The sequence below is a fragment of the Lissotriton vulgaris genome, chromosome 9, assembly GCF_964263255.1.
Source record: "Lissotriton vulgaris chromosome 9, aLisVul1.2, whole genome shotgun sequence".
NCBI classification, from domain to species: Eukaryota; Metazoa; Chordata; class Amphibia; order Caudata; family Salamandridae; genus Lissotriton; species Lissotriton vulgaris.
Window position 1 is genome coordinate 906,099,140 of NC_141697.1, and position 21,968 is coordinate 906,121,107.

Below are 21,968 nucleotides of genomic sequence, written 5' to 3' on the forward strand. Positions count from 1 at the left end.
GGCGAATCGATTTTAGTTTCCTGTAGTAGTATAATGTCACCCTTTTGTTTGTGTATGTAGTCTAGAATGTTCCTCTTTTTGAAAGGGTGGTTGATACCCTTAACGTTGAGTGATACCATCTTGATAGCCTGTCTATTTGCTGCCATGAGGAGGGAGTAGGTATGATCTGTGAAACATCATGTTATTCATAACGTAATATGTGCGGGGCATTATATTCCTAACAGAAGTGAGGCCAAGGGATCACAATATGTATAAATGGATGTACATGCACACACATTGAGTGCTGTCTTCGCAGCCGAAGTGTAGAACGTTGCTGCAGAAATACAGAGACAGAAGGGGAAGTGAAAGCAAAACCAAGAACAAAAACAAAGACAAAGACAAAGACAAAAGAAAATATCATAAATAGCAATGTAACCAAGAACCCCACCCAACCCACCCACAACCCAGACCCACCCTCCTCCCCACCCAAAAACTACACTAAGACCATGGCGACCAAGGAGAAAACAACCACACCAGTTTCCCCCCTCCGTGGCAATTACAAAATAAATGCTTACATTTGCATAAATTACAACTTGAACGTAAACAGAAAATAGAAACATCAGGAACATATCATAGGCACATCGCCTCAAAATAGCGAACGTAGCCAGCAAATCGGATATATTTGCATCGGAACAAACAAGATACTAGAAACAACAACTCCAGACCTCTATCAGCACCAACTTAAGATGAAATATAGTATGGTGTCTGTCTAAGCTAAACATGAGGTCACAGGTGAAACATTGAGCTTGATTTGTGTGATAAACGGACAGTTCTGATACTAGGCTTGCAATACATCACCAAGAGGCAAACTACACCTACAGCAAGTGAGAGATGATAAGTGCATATCATGTGGCATTGCGGGGTACCTTGGCAAATAGTGTACGGCTACGTTACAATCCCCTATAAAAACTTAAGTGCCCAACATGTCTGATAAGCACCTGAAAGTTAAACAACACGACTAGCGGTCAAGTCTCGTACTAGCATACATTGTAGGGTAGTTTTATAGGCACGTAGACACATAATAAGTAAGAAAAGTTTCATCCTACCACACCGCCAACCATGTTTGTAACATAAGACAATGAAGTCAATGAAGATGAACATGCCTCTTGAGCTACGAGCCAGGCATCGAACCCCCAAAACCATTGTGGGACCAAATCAGGTCAGCTGACATCTTGTGGTGGTCACTCAGGCAAAAAGGAATGACAGGCTGATTATAGTGAGATCATATGCGCACAACGCGTATCACTTGAACTAGGTGCCATCTCCTTGAGCGTTCGCCACAGCGGCAGTTTCCATTGTTGAGTCCTCAGGACCATCAAGAATTTTCTTCAGGTGTGTTGGATCCGTGAATATTTGCGGCACTCCTTGAATCATTTCTCGAAGACGTGCAGGGCCTACAAAGCCATATTGATATTCGAGCGTACGAAGCCGTGGACGAAGGGCAAGGAAGTTCTTTCTCAAGTTGACAGTCTCTTTGCAATAATCCTGGGAAATGTATACTTTGTTGGTCTTCCATAGGATGTGATTATGCTTGCGCATGAACGCTAAGATTTGCTCCAAGTGTTGGTACCTGAGAGGTTTACAGACCATCGGTCTGGGGCCCCTTTGTTGATGCGTGATACGGGCAGGAACCCAGTGAGCTCGATCAAACTCTAGCAGAGTGCCGAAGGAGAGGTTGGTGGCTTGAGGAAACCAGGATTCCAGGAAAGGTATGCACGATCCATCTTTATCTTCTGCTCCCTCCGGGATACCAAATACACGCAAGTTCCCCCTTCGGTTCCGGTCTTCCAATTCCGAGAGGCGCCGTGACATGGATGATGTAGATAGTGAGAGATCTTTAAGAGATTTGTTCACATTCACCTCCGAGTCCTCCAGTTGGCTGATCCTGCATTCAGTTTCAGAGAGCCTTACATTAGTATCTTTAATGTCTTGCCTCACCGCCGCAATTTCTTCCCTGGTAGATTTTGTGGACCTCAGCAAGTTTGAGAAGTATCGTGTCCAGCGTCGCGTTTATGTCACGCGCACCCTTGGTTGGTGAAATTGGGTTTGGCGGTTCGGCCATCAGCCTTTTAAGATTTTTTGCTTCCTTTTCCCCCATGGTTAAGGATTGATCTGCAATAGCTCCAGGCACCCAGGAGTGGCGTCATATAGTGGTAGCACCGAGTTAGGACTTAGCGTGTCGTGTGATTGTTGGGGACAGTTACGATATCAGCAAGCGTAGGTTTGTGGTAGCCTGTGTATTAACAGCCTAGGGATTGAAACAGTAGTGATGCTTATTCATCAGTGACCCTGAGGTTTGTGACCGTCGCCTAAATATCGCAGCATCGCAATTATCACTACAGCCAGGAACACAACACAACATTCAGGAAGTGCTTCTATGTGGCTCCTTCTTTAGGTGAGTGCACACTGCCCCGCCGGTTAAATGGTTAAGTGAAAGCAGCATTAAGGTCATCAGCAATCACTGGCAGATATGAATGTCCCAAACATTGGCCATCTTGGGGTCAGGCAAGCCAGAATGTGGAACCTTCCTTCATCCCTGAAAAGACCAGGTACTCGGAGCATCAAGCAAATAGCAAATAAGGCAGCTTTGTAGCGGAGCAGGCAGAAAAGGAGCGTGAGCGGTCAATTAGGGACACTGAATAGGCATTGAGAACATGGCCAAACTTCCGGTATTAAGGCACGAGGGGTTAAATGTACAGAGGAAGCAGCGATCGCTAGCATGCATTTAGGCTGATATATTCGTTTTTCTGTTAAATGTCATGTATTATTGCACAGCTGATGTGCCCTCTCAGGTAGACTTCACTGGCAGTGGGGACGATCATTTCACGGGAGCGGGCCGATGCAGAGCCAGGCGGCCACCATTTTACTGGCTGCTATATGCGGTACCTGTGAATAGAGGTCAAACTCTCCAGAAGCCTCTTGACCACACTTAGCTGGCCATTACGTGTGTCTGATTGCGCGGATCAGTAGTAGGAGTCGCGGGTGCCATGCAGTCACTCGGAGAAGGTTGAGGAGGTGACCTGGTAATTTCAGCGATGCGGGCTGAGCCCTGTGTCGGATTCCATGCGGACGCAGCAGTCGGTCGTCAGTTTAGCCTTTATGCAGCTCGATCCGGTTGCCAGAATGTCGCCGTCAGGCTCCTGATGTGTTCCGCCACCTCACCGCACCATCGGGAGTAGCTGGCACTCGCAGGAAGACACAGAAAATGTGTTTAAGTTCGGCGCCACGGGAGGAGAGAAAGGCTCAGAAAGAAATTACTGGACGAATGGCTGACTTTCAGGGTTGAAACTCTGACCCCATTTAAAAACAAACAATTGCAATGTAATAGGTCTCACATTACTGAAAGTTTGAGCTACTGACATTGTATTATTATTTGCAAAGCCAATAGCTCATACTTTCAGTAATGTGAGACCTATTACATTGCAAATGCTTGTTTTCTCTCTGGAAGCCCGCAAGCAGGCAGTTCTTGCCTTGATCTCCTCTAGGCTAGACTAATAGAATGCACTCTATTTGGAGATCAATAAATCAGCAACTGCTAAACTACAGTTAGTACAAAATACGTCTGCGAGACTGATACTTGAATTTCCTAAATACGAATCAGTCTCAGCAGGGATCTCCAAATTGCATTGGTTAACTGTTAACAAGTGTGTTACCTTTAAGGTCTTATGCATTGTGTACAGGGCGGTGCAAAATATCGGTCTGACTGAGATGTTCCAGAGATACACTCCCACTTGACATCTTTGCTCGGCTAGCTACAACCTTGTAGTTGTGCCTACATTTAGGAAGACCAGTTGGGGTGGTAGGGCTTTTTCCAGGACTGCAGCAAAACTTATTCTCTTCCACGAGATATCAGTGGCCTTCATGAATGCCAACAGCTTTTAGAAAAGCACTGAAGACCTGGCTTTTCATTCCATAATTTCCGACCAGTGATTTTTCTAAAGTTAATAGTTCTTTCCTCTTTCTTTCTCTCTGGAGCTCTCCCCTCTTTAGCGCCTTGATGACCTTTGGCATTTGTAGAGCTTTATGAATCTACATTATTTCATATCAAACAGTTGCACTTCACTGGGAGTTCATTAACAAAGCCATCAAAGTTGTCTTCCGAAAGCACTTCTCTCTTCATCAAAATTTGTCCTAATGTGTCTTGTGCGCCATTCTAAGGAGAACATCTGGAGAAAATGGGTCCAGAAATACCAAAGCAAAATCCCTACAACCAATACAACTAAATGCTGCAGGACTCTCCAAGCTTGGTGGATGATGATTTAGCCTTCTCAAGTCACAGACATTGACATAAGTGCACACTATTATGCAAGGTACTTGGAACAATGTCAACGTCACTTCATTTCATTCCCCCCAACATTACCGCTCTTCATATGAACAGAGAGCTAATGTTATGCTAGTGTTCTTGAAATGCACTGCCTCTCTCACCACAGATTCTAGACATTAAAATTGCTGTAGCCTTTTAACAATGCTAATATTTCCGCTGTTGACATATATTTCTTATAAATGTCGGATCAGCATTAGCTAAAACAGTTGTTAGAAATAAAACTGTTCTGGATGGCAAATGTGATTCTAGCTTTTTATTGGGTTGTTACTCCTAGTGACTGGACGCTCATGTTTCCCTCCATGTACTTAATACCCACATCCTCCTTCCAGCCAAATGCACACATATAATTACTTCCTTATAATTTTGTTTCAAACAGGAAGATTGACCAAGTCCCTCAGTTTGTTCAGCCTGGTGTCATCCACCAACTAGTATGCTTAGATTAGAAGTGATTATCCTTTACTGGTGCACAGTAGACCAGAAAGACACACTCTTCCCTAGATGCCTTTGTACGGGTATCTAGATTTGAGTTATCTGTCTAGGAAATATACTATTTGCAAATAAAAATGTAAAAAAATATGCCATTGAATCCAAAAAACCTTACTTACTTCATCGTTCCTAATAATGTGCTTTAATTATCTGGCATATTTGTAGTTTACAAACTTCTTGGACAACATTAACCATGGTTTGAATTACTCGCTCTACATCGATTTGACTTGTAAACACAATGTGAAAGAGACATGAAGAGGCATATTTAGGGATTTGCCAATTTTTGTTTAAACTTGCCTAGAAAATTCTAATGGGAAAAGATTTTCGAATCTGGCGTCAATTATGGTAGTATGGATAACCCCTTGCCCACTCCTTTTTCAACGTTCTTCAGTAGCAGCGCAGCCAATGTCACATTTAAAGTCTGGAGGCACTTGAAGCAAAGGTACTAGATCCATTAGTCTGAGTGCCTGAAGAATCAGCTAACTATCAGAAAAGGAGATGGAGCCCCCAAATAAAGAGCCATGCTACAGGCAGTTGAAGCACAGGCGGGGTGTTCCAAGCAGGGTACACAATTAGAAAGATAATATTAGTTATGGGTCCACAAATTCTTTTTTTTCTTTAGAATTTAGGCCCAATATGAAGATTTCCTGCAACATAACTCAAGAATCTCGAGCATTGAACTGCCCTTTGAGAAATGGCACAAAGTAAGGTGGTTTTGAAGGTGATGGAACTGGAAGAACATGATTTGCAACCACACTTTCTAAAGCTTGTAACTTGTAACCGAAATGGAACCCCCTTAAGCTTGCCAACAATGACTTGGAGTCCATGTTAGAGCATGTTATTGTAAACTCGGGTGGAAGGGTCAAATTAAAAAGAGATGATGGAACTTCTGCCATCCTTGGTTTATAGACATGGTATGCTCGCTCTCTCATTTCCAAGGCTTTTTCACTCCATTAAGCAAATGACCTAGGTATATGTTGGCATAAAACAACATTTCCTCCCTTATAGAATCAGCACAAATTTCAAACTGTGGTCTGCCGAATGGAACAGCATAGGTTGCCACAGCGGCCACCATCTGCAATGCTGCAGTCTTACAGCTAGGCAATCTTAGAGCAATACCGGACTTCAGAGAAGGTAAAATGGCAGCGTATCTAAAAGCAAATTGCACCAATCCATAACGGCTATCAACAAGATAGCAATGTGTGCCGTAGGACCACCTGGTAATGAGTGGTTACCTGCCAGGTTTCTGGAGGAAACGGAGGACAAGAAAAGTGTGAAGTAACAAGAGAGACGTTCCTGTAAAAAAAAAAATGTCACCATATGGTTCTCAAAAGATTGCCGCCTAGACAAACATCATCTCTTGAGAACAATAAAAAAGAGCAATAGAGTAGAAATAGGTAAGGCAAGGAATTAGTATAAGATTTCCCTGAATAAAACTAAAAGGGAATGGGATCTGAAGCAGTGGATGGAAATACCAGAAGCCTTGGAAATTGGGCATCAGTAGGCTTTCTGGAAGTTGATCACAGTTAGTACTCTAACTATTGACATACATCTTGAAGCAATAACAACACCGAATAGATGGGTAAGCCATTATGAAAGCCTATACAAAGAACTGGACTATGAAAAAATATCCAATAGAACCCCAGTAGAGGAATTGGGTCGGACCAAGAGGAATTCTAATACTGTAGACATCAGTTTATCTATTGAAACTGAAGGCCCCTTACATTTTACCTTAGCTGAAACAGTCCTTGCACTAAAGCAGATAAAGAGGGAAAAGGCCCCGTGTTGGATGGAATTCCTAGAGATTTGTATCTATCCTAACCTGAGATTTGGTCCCCATAGAACCAATTCCTCCACCCTGGCACGGAGCTGTTATTATTCCTATTTATAAAAAGGGGAATAGGGATTCTCCCTCAAACTACAGGCCTATAAGCCTGCTGGACAATTCACAAAATAGTTTCTGTACGCATGTGTTGTCTAGACTCCATGACTAGATACTTGAGAATAATATCCTTGAAGACGCACAGACAGGTTTTAGGACCAAGATCAGTACCCTCGACTAGATCGTACTCTTCAAGGGGTTATGTTGGTAAAATATCACCTTGAGGCGGCACCATCTATATGTTGCTTTTCTTGATTTAAGAACGCCATTTGACCTGGTTCCGAGGGCAATCTCTGGGAAGTCCTGGAGTATTATGAAATCCCAAGAGATTTACTCTGGATTTTGAGGGTCCCACATGCAGAAACATATACCAGGGTGAGATGTAATACGACAGGGGACCTATCGGATAGAATGGATACTAAGCGAGGAGTGGGACGATGTGTCCTTGCTCCCACACTTTTCAGTTTATCACAGGAGCGGTGAAATTGGTAGGCTGCATGTAGGCATGATGCCTCTAAATCTGGAGTAGTCTCTTTTCCAGTCCTTATATTTGTGGACGACACTCTACTCATATCAAGAATTCCTATGGGGTTGCAATCAGAAAAGGGGCCTAGAATTAAATCCAACAAAATCAAAACTTATGATAATCAATCCCTATCGATATTACAGAAAGAAGGTGGCAATAGATGGGGTTCCGCTTGAGCGGGTTTCACACTTAGGGTTTCTGATAATCTAACACCTAGATAGTCAGACAAGGGGGCCCAGCTAGAAAAAAACAAAACTATCTTCCACCAGAAAGCTTTGCCAAATGGGAGGAAATATAAGGCCACCTCTGGGGCTCGGTGTCACGTTCCATCACTGTTTATAGAGCCTCAGCACTAACAGCGTCATTTTACGGTGCCAAGGTATGGGTCCAAGTTAAAAGCAGAAACCCTCACTAAGGCTGAGAATAAGTTTATCAGAGCCCTTTTCAACTTGCCTATAAGTACGCCTATTCTACCTTTGAGATTATTATTTTACCATTTATCAAGCGCAACGTATCATCCCCAGGGGAAATCTCGGCGGCACAGAAACGGTCAATCATTGGCCAAGCACTGTCCAGTTCGAGGTTGAACAGCCACGTTTTACGAAGTTTTCTAAACTGAATTTGGTTTGAACAGTTGTGAATGAAAAGTGGTAACTTATTCCAGTGGTGGGGTGCCAGGAAGGAAAAAGCACGACCAACCATTCTGATTTTATTAATATGTTTGGGACACAGAAGTAACTGGTCGCTAAGTTGCCAGGTGAGAATATATGAGTTCTCTCACAGGGGAAACCCAATAAACCCTTGTAGGCTTGGGCAGTTTCTAGTTCAAAACATAAGATGCTACAAGGGACTTGTTTCAAAGACGTTGACTCTTGGTTAACGAGTGGTTTGACAATTTCCACCCTTGTGTATCCACAAGATATCTGGTTTAATTCAAAGCAACATGAATGCAGGGAAGGTAAAAATACAAAAGAGAGCTGGAGAAAGTAGGTTTGTACTGAAATAAATCTTTACTTGGTAAAAATGATACGGGATGGAAACATAAGTAAATTCAAGCAGTGAGAGTCATGAACTAAGAAAGACAATCAATTTCTCAATAATTCATAACCCTAAGTATCAGCTCCAAATGGTTCAAACAAACAACCCAGATTAAATAATAAAACGTGGTTGTAAGATGGCGTCGAACGACAGCGTTTAAAGGAGATGATAACTAGATGTCGACGTTTCGGTCTTGGTTGTGTTCATCAATAAGACCTTCATCAGGACGATGTTATGTTTCAATGCTGTGAACAACTCCCTATATAAAGATAAATCAATTATTATTATAAACCTATTAAAAAAATAAATCAATTAACAATTATTATAAACCCTACCAAAGCTCTATATACAAATAACAAGAAAACATTTATTTTTTAATAGGTTTATAATAATAATTGATTTATCTTCATATAGGGAGTTGTTCACAGCATTGAAACATAACATCGTCCTGATGAAGGTCTTATTGATGAACACAACCAAGACCGAAACGTCGACATCTAGTTATCATCTCCTTTAAACGCTGTCGTTCGACGCCATCTTACAACCACGTTTTATTATTTAATCTGGGTTGTTTGTTTGAACCATTTGGAGCTGATACTTAGGGTTATGAATTATTGAGAAATTGATTGTCTTTCTTAGTTCATGACTCTCACTGCTTGAATTTACTTATGTTTCCATCCCGTATCATTTTTACCAAGTAAAGATTTATTTCAGTACAAACCTACTTTCTCCAGCTCTCTTTTGTATTTTTACCTTCCCTGCATTCATGTTGCTTTGAATTAAACCAGATATCTTGTGGATACACAAGGGTGGAAATTGTCAAACCACTCGTTAACCAAGAGTCAACGTCTTTGAAACAAGTCCCTTGTAGCATCTTATGTTTTGAACTAGGTGAGAATATATGGCAGAAGATAATTTTGTTAGATAGTCTGGAACGCTTCCCTGTAAGGTATGAAAAATCAGACATAAGAGATTGAAAAGGGCACGTTTTGGGGGCAGCCAGTGGAGCAGGCACAATAGAGGTTCAGATGGTGATTGTGGAGGGAGGTTAAGGGCACGGCGACCTGCTGAGTTTTTCACCACCTGCAGCCTCAAAAAGAGGCCTTTAGTCATACCCACCATTAAGGCATTTCTAAAATCCAGGCATCTGACTATCAGAGCCTGAACCAAGGGTTTTCTGTCAGAAAGACGAATCCAAGGAAATACTTTCTTCAGCATGCGCATCATGCTAAAACATATGCTCGATATGCTTTTAATATGATCCTCCATGGATAGGCCATCATCTAAAAGGATGCCTAGATTTTTTGTGCATTTTTGGGGAATTGGGGGTCCACCAATTAGAAGACCATGCAGCGTGGGCTTTCCAAAACAAGAGCATCTCAGTTTTGTTTGTGTTGAGTTGGAGGAAGTTTGCATTTATCCACGCCGCAATCTTCAAAATGCAATTTTGGAATTAACCTTGGTTATGAGAGGATCAGTGTCCTTAGTGATTATTAATTGCGTGTCATCCGCATAAGAGATGGTATCAAAACTACATGATCTAATAAGCCTAGCCAGGGAGGATACATAAATGTTAAAAAAGGGTGGGACTAAGAATCAAACCCGGAGGTACCTCTTTGTCTACAGTTATAGACTTTAAGGTAAAAGAGTCCACCTAAACTACGTGTGTTCTTTCTGATAGAAAATTTGCCAACCATTTTAGGGCATTTCCACAGACACTCCCTCAATCTTTGCACTAAGATCTGACAGGAAATGGTATCAAACGCTGCTGATAGGTCTAGGAGCATCCACATGGTTGGAGTCCCTATGTCTAGGGCTAGCTTGATGGGCTCAGTGACTTCGATCAGAACTGATTCCGTGCTATGAGAAGCCCGGAAACCGACTGAGAGGGGTATAATAGTTTATTTTATTTAGAAAACAAGAGAAGTAATGAAATGGGTCTGTAGTTCCGCATATCCATAGGATCAGCGGAGGGTTTTTTAAGAATAGGTCTAATTTGTGCCGTCTTCCATTTCTGTGGAAGGGTGGCAGTCTTTAGGGAGAGGTTACAGATATCTGTGATAGGGGCAATTAGGACTGAGGCAAGGGAGGTAATGACTTGTGGCTGGGCCAGATCCAAAGGGGAACCTGCTTTGATCTTATTTAGCCGGGCCTGCACTTGGTCAGAAGTAACTGAATTGAAAAGTTCTAGTGTAGGACAATTGTGCTCTGACTCAGCTACCGTGGTATCAGAGGTTAACCCTCTATCCTTGTTCTGAAATTAGTTATAAATCATATTTCCTCAATTTTCTTTCCCACTTTGTGCAAGGTAATTTTTCGATTGTTTCAGGGTTTCTGTATACCCAGGAGCTGCATGACTTTTAGTCTGGGTTTACATAATTTCATGGGAGCAATGATGTCAAATGCATTAGAAATTGAGTTCTCCAATGCTATTAGTGCAGGCCCACAATCCACAAAATCATTAATACCTTGTGGTTTGAATACAGGGATGAAAGTGGAAGGCACCACTTTCCTCCATGGTCATGAGAGTTTCCACACAATAGAAAGTGTTCTGCTATGTTTAGCAATGTTAAGAGAAAATGTTAAGGCTAGATGGTCCGTCCATCTCAGGGCCATAGGAGGATCAACTGATATGTGGAGGGTGATGGTAAAAATGGCATCAAGTGTATGCCATGCTATCTGTGTAGGACTAAATACTTTTTGGTAGAGACAAAGAGCTTCCATAGCAGCCAACAGGAGGTTACAATCTGGATCTGACTGGGTATCAAAAATGATATTTAAGATCTCCTAGTAATAAAAAAATGATCTGCCATTCCATGAGCTAAAATCTTTTTTGTTGCATGGTCGGTGAATGACCAGCACTCTTATCCAATTTATCTTTGGGACTGTCTCAAATCTGAATATCATCACCTCTAAGCTGGGATTGGAGATTTAGTCCAAAAGTTTGATTTTTAGGGGGGTGCTGGCAGCAATGGCTATTGTGGCAGGACATGATGTGACACATCACGACCTGAGAGTGTGACGTTCATTGATAGAAGCTCGCCCCTGCCACATCTGTATCAGCCCGCGCAGGACATGAGATTTCGTACTAATCTCATAATTTTTTAGAGGTATTGACCTGCCCTTACAGCCGCACTTCATAAGAGGATTATCCCCTGTCCTGCGGCTATTAAGGCTAATCTTAGGCATAAATTCATGTCCTGATGATGATTAGCATGACCTAAAATAGCTAATCGAAACGCCGTCGACACCCTTCTAACGCCTTATACTATTACAAAAAGACTGTAATTAGACTGTAAAGGTGTTAAGGTTTATTTTCCTGTGACATTTTGTCAGAATTGCATTGGAAGTGTCACAAACCAACTGCTTTTTGCCTAAAAAGCCCCTTGTGTTTTGTTTGCACGTAATTGTGGAAGTGTGAACTGTGGGACACAGGCTTGTGCCCCACCTTGTAATATTGTTTTACGAACTTTTACATCAATACACTTCAGACCCTTGCCCGGCTGGGCTGGTCTCTTTACCAAATATAGCTAAGATTGGGTCTATATTTTATTGTCTCTCCTTTAATTTACTTTTTGCAATGGACCACTGTTGTTGATAAAGTACCTTCCCAAGGTCCATGGCTGCATCCTTTGGGTTCCCTTGTTGTCTAAACGCACACAAAAAAGTGCATGCATTTATTTGGTCAGTGTGATATAGTGGGCGCAAGTAGCCAATAATGTGCCTGCTCTTCCATAAACCAACTGAAAAAACTACAATCTAGTTAATGCCATATTGAGATCCTCTGGAAGACCATTGCGGGGGGAGGGGGAGGAGGGAATTCGTTGGATAACTTTAAAAATAGTGAAAGCGTCGCTGTACAATGTTGAAACTGAACCAGGCCATCACAATCAATTCCAATTGGTTAGTTTACAAAGTTAAACTACTAATCCTAAAAACCATTAGTAATTTTAGCGCTCCAGCGTCCACATATCAACTGCTACTTCACATTCAAGAACTTATTTGACCGCAATGGGGTTGCTGCGCTTCTCCTCTTGGACCTCCCAGCTGCCTTTGACACGGTTGACCATGACACTCTGAAACAAAGACTCTATGAAGCCTGCCTAGAGGGAACTGCTCTAGACTGGATCGCGCCCTACCTTAGAAACAGAACTAATGTCATCCATACCCCACCTCTCTCGTCCAAACCGTACTCCACAAAAGCAGGGGTCCCTCAAGGTTCGATCATCTCGCCCATGCTTTTCAACATCTACATGAAGTCATTACCAGTATTGATCAAAAATGTTCAACTCACGTGCTATAACTATGCAGATGACACTCAAATACTCCTGCAACTGGAATGCCCCAAAGACATTGGAAAATCACCAATTTTCAGCTGTCTCAGAGCCGTGGATCAGTGGATGACTTGGAGCCATCTCAAATTGAATGCTTCAAAAACTGAAATACTCACGTGTGGCGATTGGAAACATTACCATCCGCTTGCTGCATGGCCTAATGAACTGGGATCACCACCTAAAATATCGAAGGAAGTAAGCAACCTCGGAATGACCATGGACTCCAAGCTGTTGATGAAGGCCCAAGTGGACAAACTAGCAAGATCAAGCTTTGTCACTATAAAAACGCTGTGACGAATTTTCCCTCATTTGGGATTTCCACACAAGGTCCAAGCTACCATCTCCCTTGTTCCGTCCAAACTCGATTACGCCAATAGCCTCTACCACAGATCACCTTTAACGACCATGAAAAGACTACAACTGATTCAGAACTCGGCTGCCAGACTACTCCTGCACATCAAACCTCAAGACCACATCTCCCCTGCCTTGAAAGCCCTGCAATGGTTACTGGTTGCCAGAAGATGAAGCTGCTTTGTATCACCCACAAAGCAATACATGGAATGGGACCGCTCTTCATCAAGAATAAAATCACCAAATACATTCAACAAAGGCACCTCCAAGATACAAGAAAAAAAAACCTGGGTGGCACATCCTTCTCTGTTCAAGCAGCCAAACTATGGAACTCTATTTATCCCCCAACATAAGGTCCACCGACAACCAACTTATCTTCAGAAAACTTCCCCACATAAGCACCATACGCAAACAGAAATTTACAGCATATCCCTATTTTCACTATAGATATGTACCTATCTTTGTGTATTGCTTTGTATAAACATGTAAAATAATTATATTGTTGAGGGGAAAAAAAAATATATATATATATTTAATATTAATAAATAAATAAATAAATACAAATTATCTTTGGTCTACATGTACATACTTCTATTGTGCATCTATGTACCTTCCATGTACTTTCATGTGTTCCATGTACTTCCATGTGTTACTTTTCTCCTGAAAAAGCATATCCAATGCACTACCCTATTTCTCCTCCTGTGCCTCTATCAATATCTTTAATCTACATATACTTACCTCCTTTATGTATCTATATACTTTCATGTACTTATGGATCTATATATTTATCACTTTCTTCTAATTTAGCATTTCCAATTCACTGCCCTATTTCTCAGCCTATACTTCTCTCAATATATCTTCAAGGAGAAGTGTGGCTCAATGGTTAGAGCGGCAGACCCTGATGCAGAGGTCTAGTCCGGGACCAGGGTTCAATTCCCCGCCTTGGCGGGTCTTGGGCTCAAACATTCCACGGACCTGATAATTCTCGCCTCGGTGCCTATTCCAATCATGGAGTCCCACTCTGCAACTCTGGGCAATAGCTTGCTTAATCTCCACAAAGGCCCCCACAACGCTAAGGATGCCTGGCCTCCACCTTGGGGGTGCCCAGGAGTGGACGCCTCACAGGGAAGCCAGGATGGGTTCCACAGCGGTATTCGTACAAGCGCCTTGAGACCCTTGCGGGTGAGTAGTGCGCTATACAAGTATCAATTTACAATTTACAAGCCCAACCTTCTGACTCATCTCAAACTTATTTCTACTACTCTTTCCAATGCACTACCCTATCTCTCATCCTATACATCTATAAATATATCCTCTACATCCACTTTCTCATTTATCCCAAACCCCATACCACTACTATGATCCCCGCAAAAAAAAACTTTCTAGACTCTCTCCTACTCTACCCCTCCTTGTATCATCTGACACCTCTTTTACTATACCGATCCCCTAAAACAAACCTTTCTAAACTCTTCCTTCTGACTCCTCCCCTCCAAAACTCCTTTTTACTCATCCAAAAGCCTCCTCCTACTGCTAAGACCTAAAAAGAAAAAAATAAAGAAAAAAAATAATCCCTAACTCTTTTATCCCTCAACTATCCTTTTCAATCACAATTAACAGACCAACATGTTCACTTCTCAAATTCCATATTCAAATATACTTATTCACCAGTAATCCTTTATGGGTTCCAGAGTAGCGTGCTACTCGCCAATAAAGCGTCTCAACACCCCATCGAAGTTACAAGTGCTATATAAATGCAAACCTTTTACCTTTGCTACCCCTCCTCAACCTTTCTCACTCCAAATAACGGACTAACATATCCACCACTAAAATTACTTTCATGTTTCACCATACTAATTCAACACTAATCCTTATGGGTTCCAGAGTAGCGTGCTACTTGCGCTTCAAAACCCCAGCGCTTTATAAATACAAACCTCTTTACCTCTTCTATCCCGCCACCTACCCTTCTCTACCTAAATTACTGAATAACATATCCACTACTCAAATTACTTCATATTTTACTATACTAATTTTCAACACGAATCCCTTATGGGTTCCAGAGTGGCGTGCTACTCGTCAGAAAAGCGCTTAAACATCCATCAGGGGTAACAAGTGCTATATGAATGCAAACCTTTCTTCCCCCTTTATCCCTCCTCTATCCTTCTCACTCCAAATAACTGATTAATATCCACCACTGAAATTACTTTCATATTTCACCATATTAATTCACCACTAATCCTTTATGGGCTTACGGAATAGCGTGCTTCAACACACCATCAGGGGGAACAAGCGCTATATAAATACAAACCTTTGTCCTACTCTATCCTTCTGCTATCATTCCAAATCCAAATAACTGACTAACCTATCCACCACTTAAAATGTACTTGCATGTTTCACTATACTAATTCAATACTAATCCTCATCCTCTATGGGTCCCGGAGTAGCGTGCTACTCGCCGAAAAAGCGCTTCGACGCCTCTTATGGGGTAGTAAGCGCTGTATAAATGCAATTACAATACAATACATTCAGAAGGCTTGAACCACCTGGTACAAATTCAAAACTTCTACCCCATACACTAAGCAACTTCACAAAAAGCTGAGCTCATGCGAGCTTTGTTTGTGAATGTCCCTTACACTAAGCCAGCTTCGCAATGGGTACTTTACAACCCGATAACTTTTTAAAAAATGTTTATAGGTTTGGGACATTCAAGGCTTCTTCCCACTAGCTCATTTAAAGCTCACTTGATCACCCGATTCTAGTCACATGAGCATTGCAGCAAACCAAGGGGCCGAGGTACAAAATTTTGGGATTGCGACTTCCCAATTGGGATTCTTCCTGAATCGCAATTAGGAAATTGAAAGTCCTAATGTAAGAAAGCTTACAAGTTTGAAACAGTTTGAACAGCGTTCATTGAACTCACTCCTGAGGCGAAAAGCAGGGAGTTAGCATCTCTTTTTAAAACTTGCATAATTTGTTTTTAACTTAGCTAATTCCCAGGCCATCACCACGATCACGCAGACCCGCCCAGCCGATTCAGGGCTGACGCGGTAGACTGCTGCCAGGGCAACGCCGCCTTCCTCGACCTGCGGACACGCCCACACGCGCTGACCACGCCCTTCTCCACGTCACTCTCTGCTCGATAAATTATGTGCTTTAACCAGAAGCGCAGCGGACGAGCGCAGCGGGCACGACGATTGCGCGCCGAAGGCGCGCATAAGGCAAGCTCGTCTGCGCTCGTCCGCGCCGAGGACGGGCCAAGGGCTACCCCCCCTGCCGCTCCGGTCCCACGACCAGCTACCAATACGGTGAGACTCATCTACACCTCTGCCGAATTACTTGACCTCAGGTACGTAGCGGACTTACCTCATGCTCTACCACATCTAGGGTATACCAATCCCATCCTAGGCCCATATCAATGTCCTACTTGCATAAAGGAAACCCCTAAACCCTCTACAACTGCCCCACTACTGGTTCAAGCAGCGCTAATAAATGCCAGATCCCTCCCCAAACACAAGCTAGAAATTGCCGACTTGATTGACACGTATAAACTGGATCTCTTATTCATTACAGAGACATGGGGGGATGAAGCCTCCGGCCCAGACTTCAGAGCCGCCACCCCTATCAACTACAATGTATGCAGACTAGACAGGCCTAAAAAAAAGGGTGGAGGCATAGCAATAATCTATAAAGACCAGTTTAAACTCACAACGACACAATCTAATTGTCCTGAATACGAGGCTTTCCTTTTCACATTAGGCCTCTCGGCCAAATCATCGTTTAAGGGCATGCTAATCTATCGCCCTCCTGGGTCAAGATCCAAGTTTCTAGCCAACATAGGCAATATGATTGAAGCAGCTGCAGGCTCCCCACACTTCACCATACTAGGTGACTTTAACTTTCACCTAGAAGCCTTCAACGACCACTATACTACGCAGCTAACTACAGACTTAGCAGCTGCCGGCCTGCTGCAATTGATAAAATCTCCCACGCACCAAGCAGGCCACACACTAGATGGTCTATTTACTAACAGTCCCCTTATAACCGTTACCCAAGTAATCCCCCTGATCTAGACAGACCATGCAGCGATCTGTTTCTCTGTTGAAATTAACCCCACCAAACCTCCTATTACAACCTCCTCTCAATTTTCCTACAGAGACTGGAAAAACATCAGTCTAGCTCATTTAACAGAGATGATGCAGGAAAGTCATATCCCCAACGAACAGGACCCCATTACAGCGTCTTCTAATTACTTGACGAACTTAAACACAGCTTGTAACAAACTAGCCCCGATCAAAACTTCCCACTGTAACAGGAAAATACCATCAGCTCAGTGGTTTACAGAGCCCCTTCGGATTCAGAGACAGTATTGCAGGAACCTTGAAAGGCAGTGGCGCCGCCACTATAGCCCTGCAGACAAAACGACCTATAAAAACGCCCTTTCCATCTACAAAAGACTTATAGTTTCTGAAAAAAGTCGTTATTATACTTCACAAATTAACCAGGCGAAAAACTCGGTAGGAGAACTATTTCAGGTGGTTACAACTTTGTCCAACCCCCCCGCCCCGCGCCTAGAAGGCTCTCAGTCTCTATCGGACGCTCTGGCCAGCTTCTTTGAGGAGAAGGTTAGTTCCATTTTCCTTACCTTCTCTCATTCCTCCCCTTCCCCCCCCCCCCCTGTGGCACTTCCCATCAGTACTCCTCCCATCTTTTCATCTTTCGATACCATCAACCGGGAACATATACAACATCTGGTAGCCAGCACAAAATCTGGATCCCCCCTCGACCCATGTCCCCCAGCTATTCTGAATCTCATCCCAGAAGCGATTTCTCCCGCGTTGTCTACTATCTGCAATGCCATGTTTTCAACAGGCATCTATCCATCGGTTTGGAAGGAGGCTATCATTAAGCCACTTCTAAAAAAGCCAACTCTGGACCCTCTTCTCCCTGCCAGTTATAGACCTATCGCCTGTCTCCCCTTCCCAGCCGAGATTTTCGAAAAAACAATGAACATCCAACTTTCGAAATTCATTAATGACAACGATCTACTTGATGACACCCAGTTTGGCTTCAGACAGGGGCATGGAACGGAGACAGCACTGCTTAAAGCTGCAGATGAAATCAGAGCAACGATGGACAAGGGAGGAGCGGCGGTCCTAATACTTCTGGACCTCTCCGCTGCATTTGACACGGTCGATCATGTCACTCTGATCGACCGTGTCTCGGCTTTAGGAATAAGAGGCAAGGCCAAAGATCTTATTGCTTCATTCTTGGCCAATCGCCCTCAGACAGTCAAGATGGGTAATTTCACCTCCCAGACCTTCTCCCTCCCATGCGGAGTTCCACAGGGCTCCTCGCTAAGTCCGACGCTTTTCAATATTTATGTATCGGACTTAGCGAGGGTGATAAAATCGCATGGAATTGCCCTTACAACGTACGCCGACGATACTCAACTAGTATTATCGGTGCACAATAATGGAACATCTGTCGCAGCCAACTTCCAAGAGGGAATGAAGGCGATAAGCTCCTGGATGTCATCAAATTGCCTCAAACTAAACTCCGATAAAATGGAGGTGATGACATTCGGGAACTTGCAGCCGGCATGGTCCCCACAGTGGTGGCCATCTCAGTTGGGTCCCCCCCCCCCCAACCGGTAGTCAAGGTCCGCAATTTGGGAGTCACATTCGACAATAAGTTGACTTTCCTCCATCACGCCAATGCTGTGGTATCATCTGCCTTCTACACCCTAAAAAAAATTAAAAAACTACTTCCTTACTTACCACAGTCCGCGGGCAAAACACTTATCAGCACCTTAGTGTTCTCAAGAACCGATTATTGTAACTCCCTTCTTCTGAACGCTCAGGAAAAGGTACTCAATAAACTCCAGACGGTGCAAAACGCCGCGGCCAGAACCCTACTATCCATCCCCAAATTCACCTCAACGTCCCCTTACATCAAAGAGCTACATTGGCTCCCTATTAGGAGCCGAATCAAATTTAAGGCTCTGTGTATAGCCTACAAAACTCTGAACAACTCCGGACCACAGTTCCTAAAAAAAGCCCTCTGCCCAGTGGAACAACTTAGGACCTTACGATCGTCCTCAGCCCACTTGTTGAAAGTCCCACGGACAAGAAAGGCCAGCTGGGGAGATAGATGTTTTACTATCGCTACTGCCAAACTGTGGAATACACTACCACTCCACATCAAAACGGCCCCTACGCTGCTCAAGTTCAGAAAGAGCCTTAAAACATGGTTGTTCTCTTCCTAATTCCCCCTCATCGCAAGAAGTGAGTTCTGTAACGATAGCGCCGAGACACCCGTACGGGTATTTGCGCGCTTTAAAAATTGCATAAAATAAATAAATAAATAAATAAATAGTGAGTCACAAATTGACCTACCTCATGAACATTAATGAGGTAGGTTGCAATTTGCAACCCATTAGGAATTGACACCATCACAGGGATGGTGGCCTTGGGTCAGCAGATCGCCAGGCCTCTGACTGCTTTTTAATAAAGCAATTATTCTTATTTTTTTTAAATGCAGTTTCCCTTGAAGGAAACAGGACCGCATGTATATAAAAAAAAATCTTTCTTCTTATTTTGTTTGTTTAAGATGACACACTGGTCTCATGGCACACTGACGTCTCTTAAGCAAACTTTTTTTTCCATTCACAAAGGAAAGGGGTCCTACAGGAACCCCTTCTCATTTGCGAATGGGTTACTAATACAAGTTTGTAGCTGGTAAAAGATTAATATTTTGCAACCTGAATTTGGTCACAAAATATTAATGCACTGCATTCCAATTTAGTATTTGGAAGGGACAAACCTTCCAAAAACCTAATCGGTATTTGGAAGCAAACACAAATTATGATTCAGTAACATGTTATTGAATCAATATTTGCTGTTTGTACATAAAGAAAAGCATTTTTGACGTTGTAAACTGACCGAATCTCCAAATTATAAGTCAAGCTGGGGATGGGGCACAGGGTAGAGTTGTCGCTTCCCTCGATATCAATCACAAACAGCTGATCGAGGGCATATCTTTACAGCATACCCTTCCATACAATCGTTATTGTAGAAGGCATTCAATAAGATCTCTGCCGCTAAGGGCCATACTGACTTAACTGATAGCATTTTAATAATGATGGGATTTAGAGCATTTTTGCTTTCCTGTTATTCTTAATTGGCCACATGTATACAGCACAACAATGGAAGAGCACTTTCTCAACCAATCTGGGACATTTATAATTTCAATACACTAAAAAAAGGAAGCAAAGTTACGAAAAGATAACTATCAGGTAAGGTGGAACTATCAATCGGCATATTGGGAGGAAATAAATACAACCAGCCCCAAGAGTAAGGGACAGGACAGACATTTCAGGCTATATTCAGTATATTTGTGAATCCAGATTCTTATCGTTTATTGTGTTTGCAATTGTATAATTTTACATTGTTTTAAGAATGAATGCCCCTCTCAGATAATTACAAAAATATGTAATGACCTATTCAGAGCTTTTCAAAGTATACAGGAACATTGCTACACACTAAAGTTATAATTATTCTTACCGGACTAGCAGTCATATGTTTAGAGCACTCAATTTTCCCTTCTTGAAGGATGAATCGGCCTGAATCCTCATTTTCCATCACCTTATCGTAAAACGTCAGGTACAGATCAGCACGCGTTTTCTGTAAAAGAAGAAAAAACAGAGAGCTTGTACACTAATTCAATGTAAAGTTGTTGGCTCTGAGACAGGCAATTATGTAAATCCCATTCAAACAGTAGCTTTTACATCACAGTCCCTATGTAAAGGATTGTTGGTATACTTTAAGGGTTGGCTAAAACCAAGGGAGCAAAATACATGGCCTAAATTATCAAAAACAATTGCTAGCACTGTTTAGACATTTTGAACTCATGCCCTATTGCCCGAGTGCTCCACAGCAATTCGGAAATGCTGCATGACAGTACAAGCAGCATTCCTTCACTCGCGTCATTCTCTTCCTAACCAACTGAACACCTCGCTATCCCAGAAGGGGCATGACACTTTTGCACACTTCAAAGCAAGTTTTGATTTATTCCTTACATTTCCAATCTCAGATTATGCAGTCCCACCTGTATGGCTAAGACTACCTTAAATCAGTTCAATGAGATATATTCCTTTAAATATGGGTCCTTCTTGAATATTATCCTAACCAAGGTCAGTAATTCATTGAAACAGCGGCCATCTGTCTCACCCCATGTGAAGATGCACATCTTCAAGTGTAAACAATGCATTTCCACCAATCTAAATTCAAACCGTTGCATCAAATTATCCTGGTTATTTTATCTATTTCTAGAATTTAAAATATAGCAAAATTCTCCAATGGAATTAACTTCAAAGTGAGTGATGGAGGTGTGGCTATGTTAGGTGATAGGCAAAGAAGCTTGAGGTAGGAGTGGTCCGTATGAAAGGAATCATGTAGGAAATTTAGCAGGCAAAGTGAGATGTAGATACGTTTGAGAGACTGTTTGCCATACAATCAGGTAGAGTAGGCTTGAGGTGGGTGGGACTTTGTAGGAAACTGGGCTTTTGTTGCAATTGTCCCCCCACTTTTTGCCCCCTTTTTAGCTACTAAATTCTGATTTTCGACTCGTGCACTGAGGTCTGCTAAGCAGACATCAGTGCCAGTGTTCCTTCCCTAAAACAAGGTTTTGTCTAAATGTGCTACAATTGGCAAAGGACTTTAGCATCCCTGTATGGTACCCTAGGTACCAATGGCATGGGTGTCAATGAGGGTCCCTAAAGGCTGCAGCATACCTTATGCCGCACTAAGGGATGCAGATACAAATTATACACAGACTGCCATTGCAGGCTGCGTGACACAGTGCAAAACATGAGTGAAAACATGACATGACACTCCTGTGTGTCATGCCAAAGGCACTGTATCTATTATATGCAAGTCACACCGACAGCAGAACTTTGAGCCCCAGAGATTTCTATTACTGGAAATTGCAAGT

The 21,968-nt window shown here is 42.6% G+C and overlaps 1 protein-coding gene across 3 annotated transcripts in view; it reads right to left on the reverse strand.

Moving 5' to 3' along the window:
* The window catches only part of LOC147692482 (Golgi-pH regulating cation channel-like), a 543,103-nt gene that overhangs the window by 434,123 nt on the left and 87,012 nt on the right, over nucleotides 1-21,968 (reverse strand). For all 3 annotated transcript variants that reach the window (XM_086938693.1, XM_086938691.1, XM_086938692.1), the window contains exon 4: nucleotides 20,540-20,659. In XM_086938693.1, coding sequence (XP_086794819.1) covers nucleotides 20,540-20,659 — 120 coding nt within the window. The remainder of the gene's footprint in view (nucleotides 1-20,539; nucleotides 20,660-21,968) is intronic.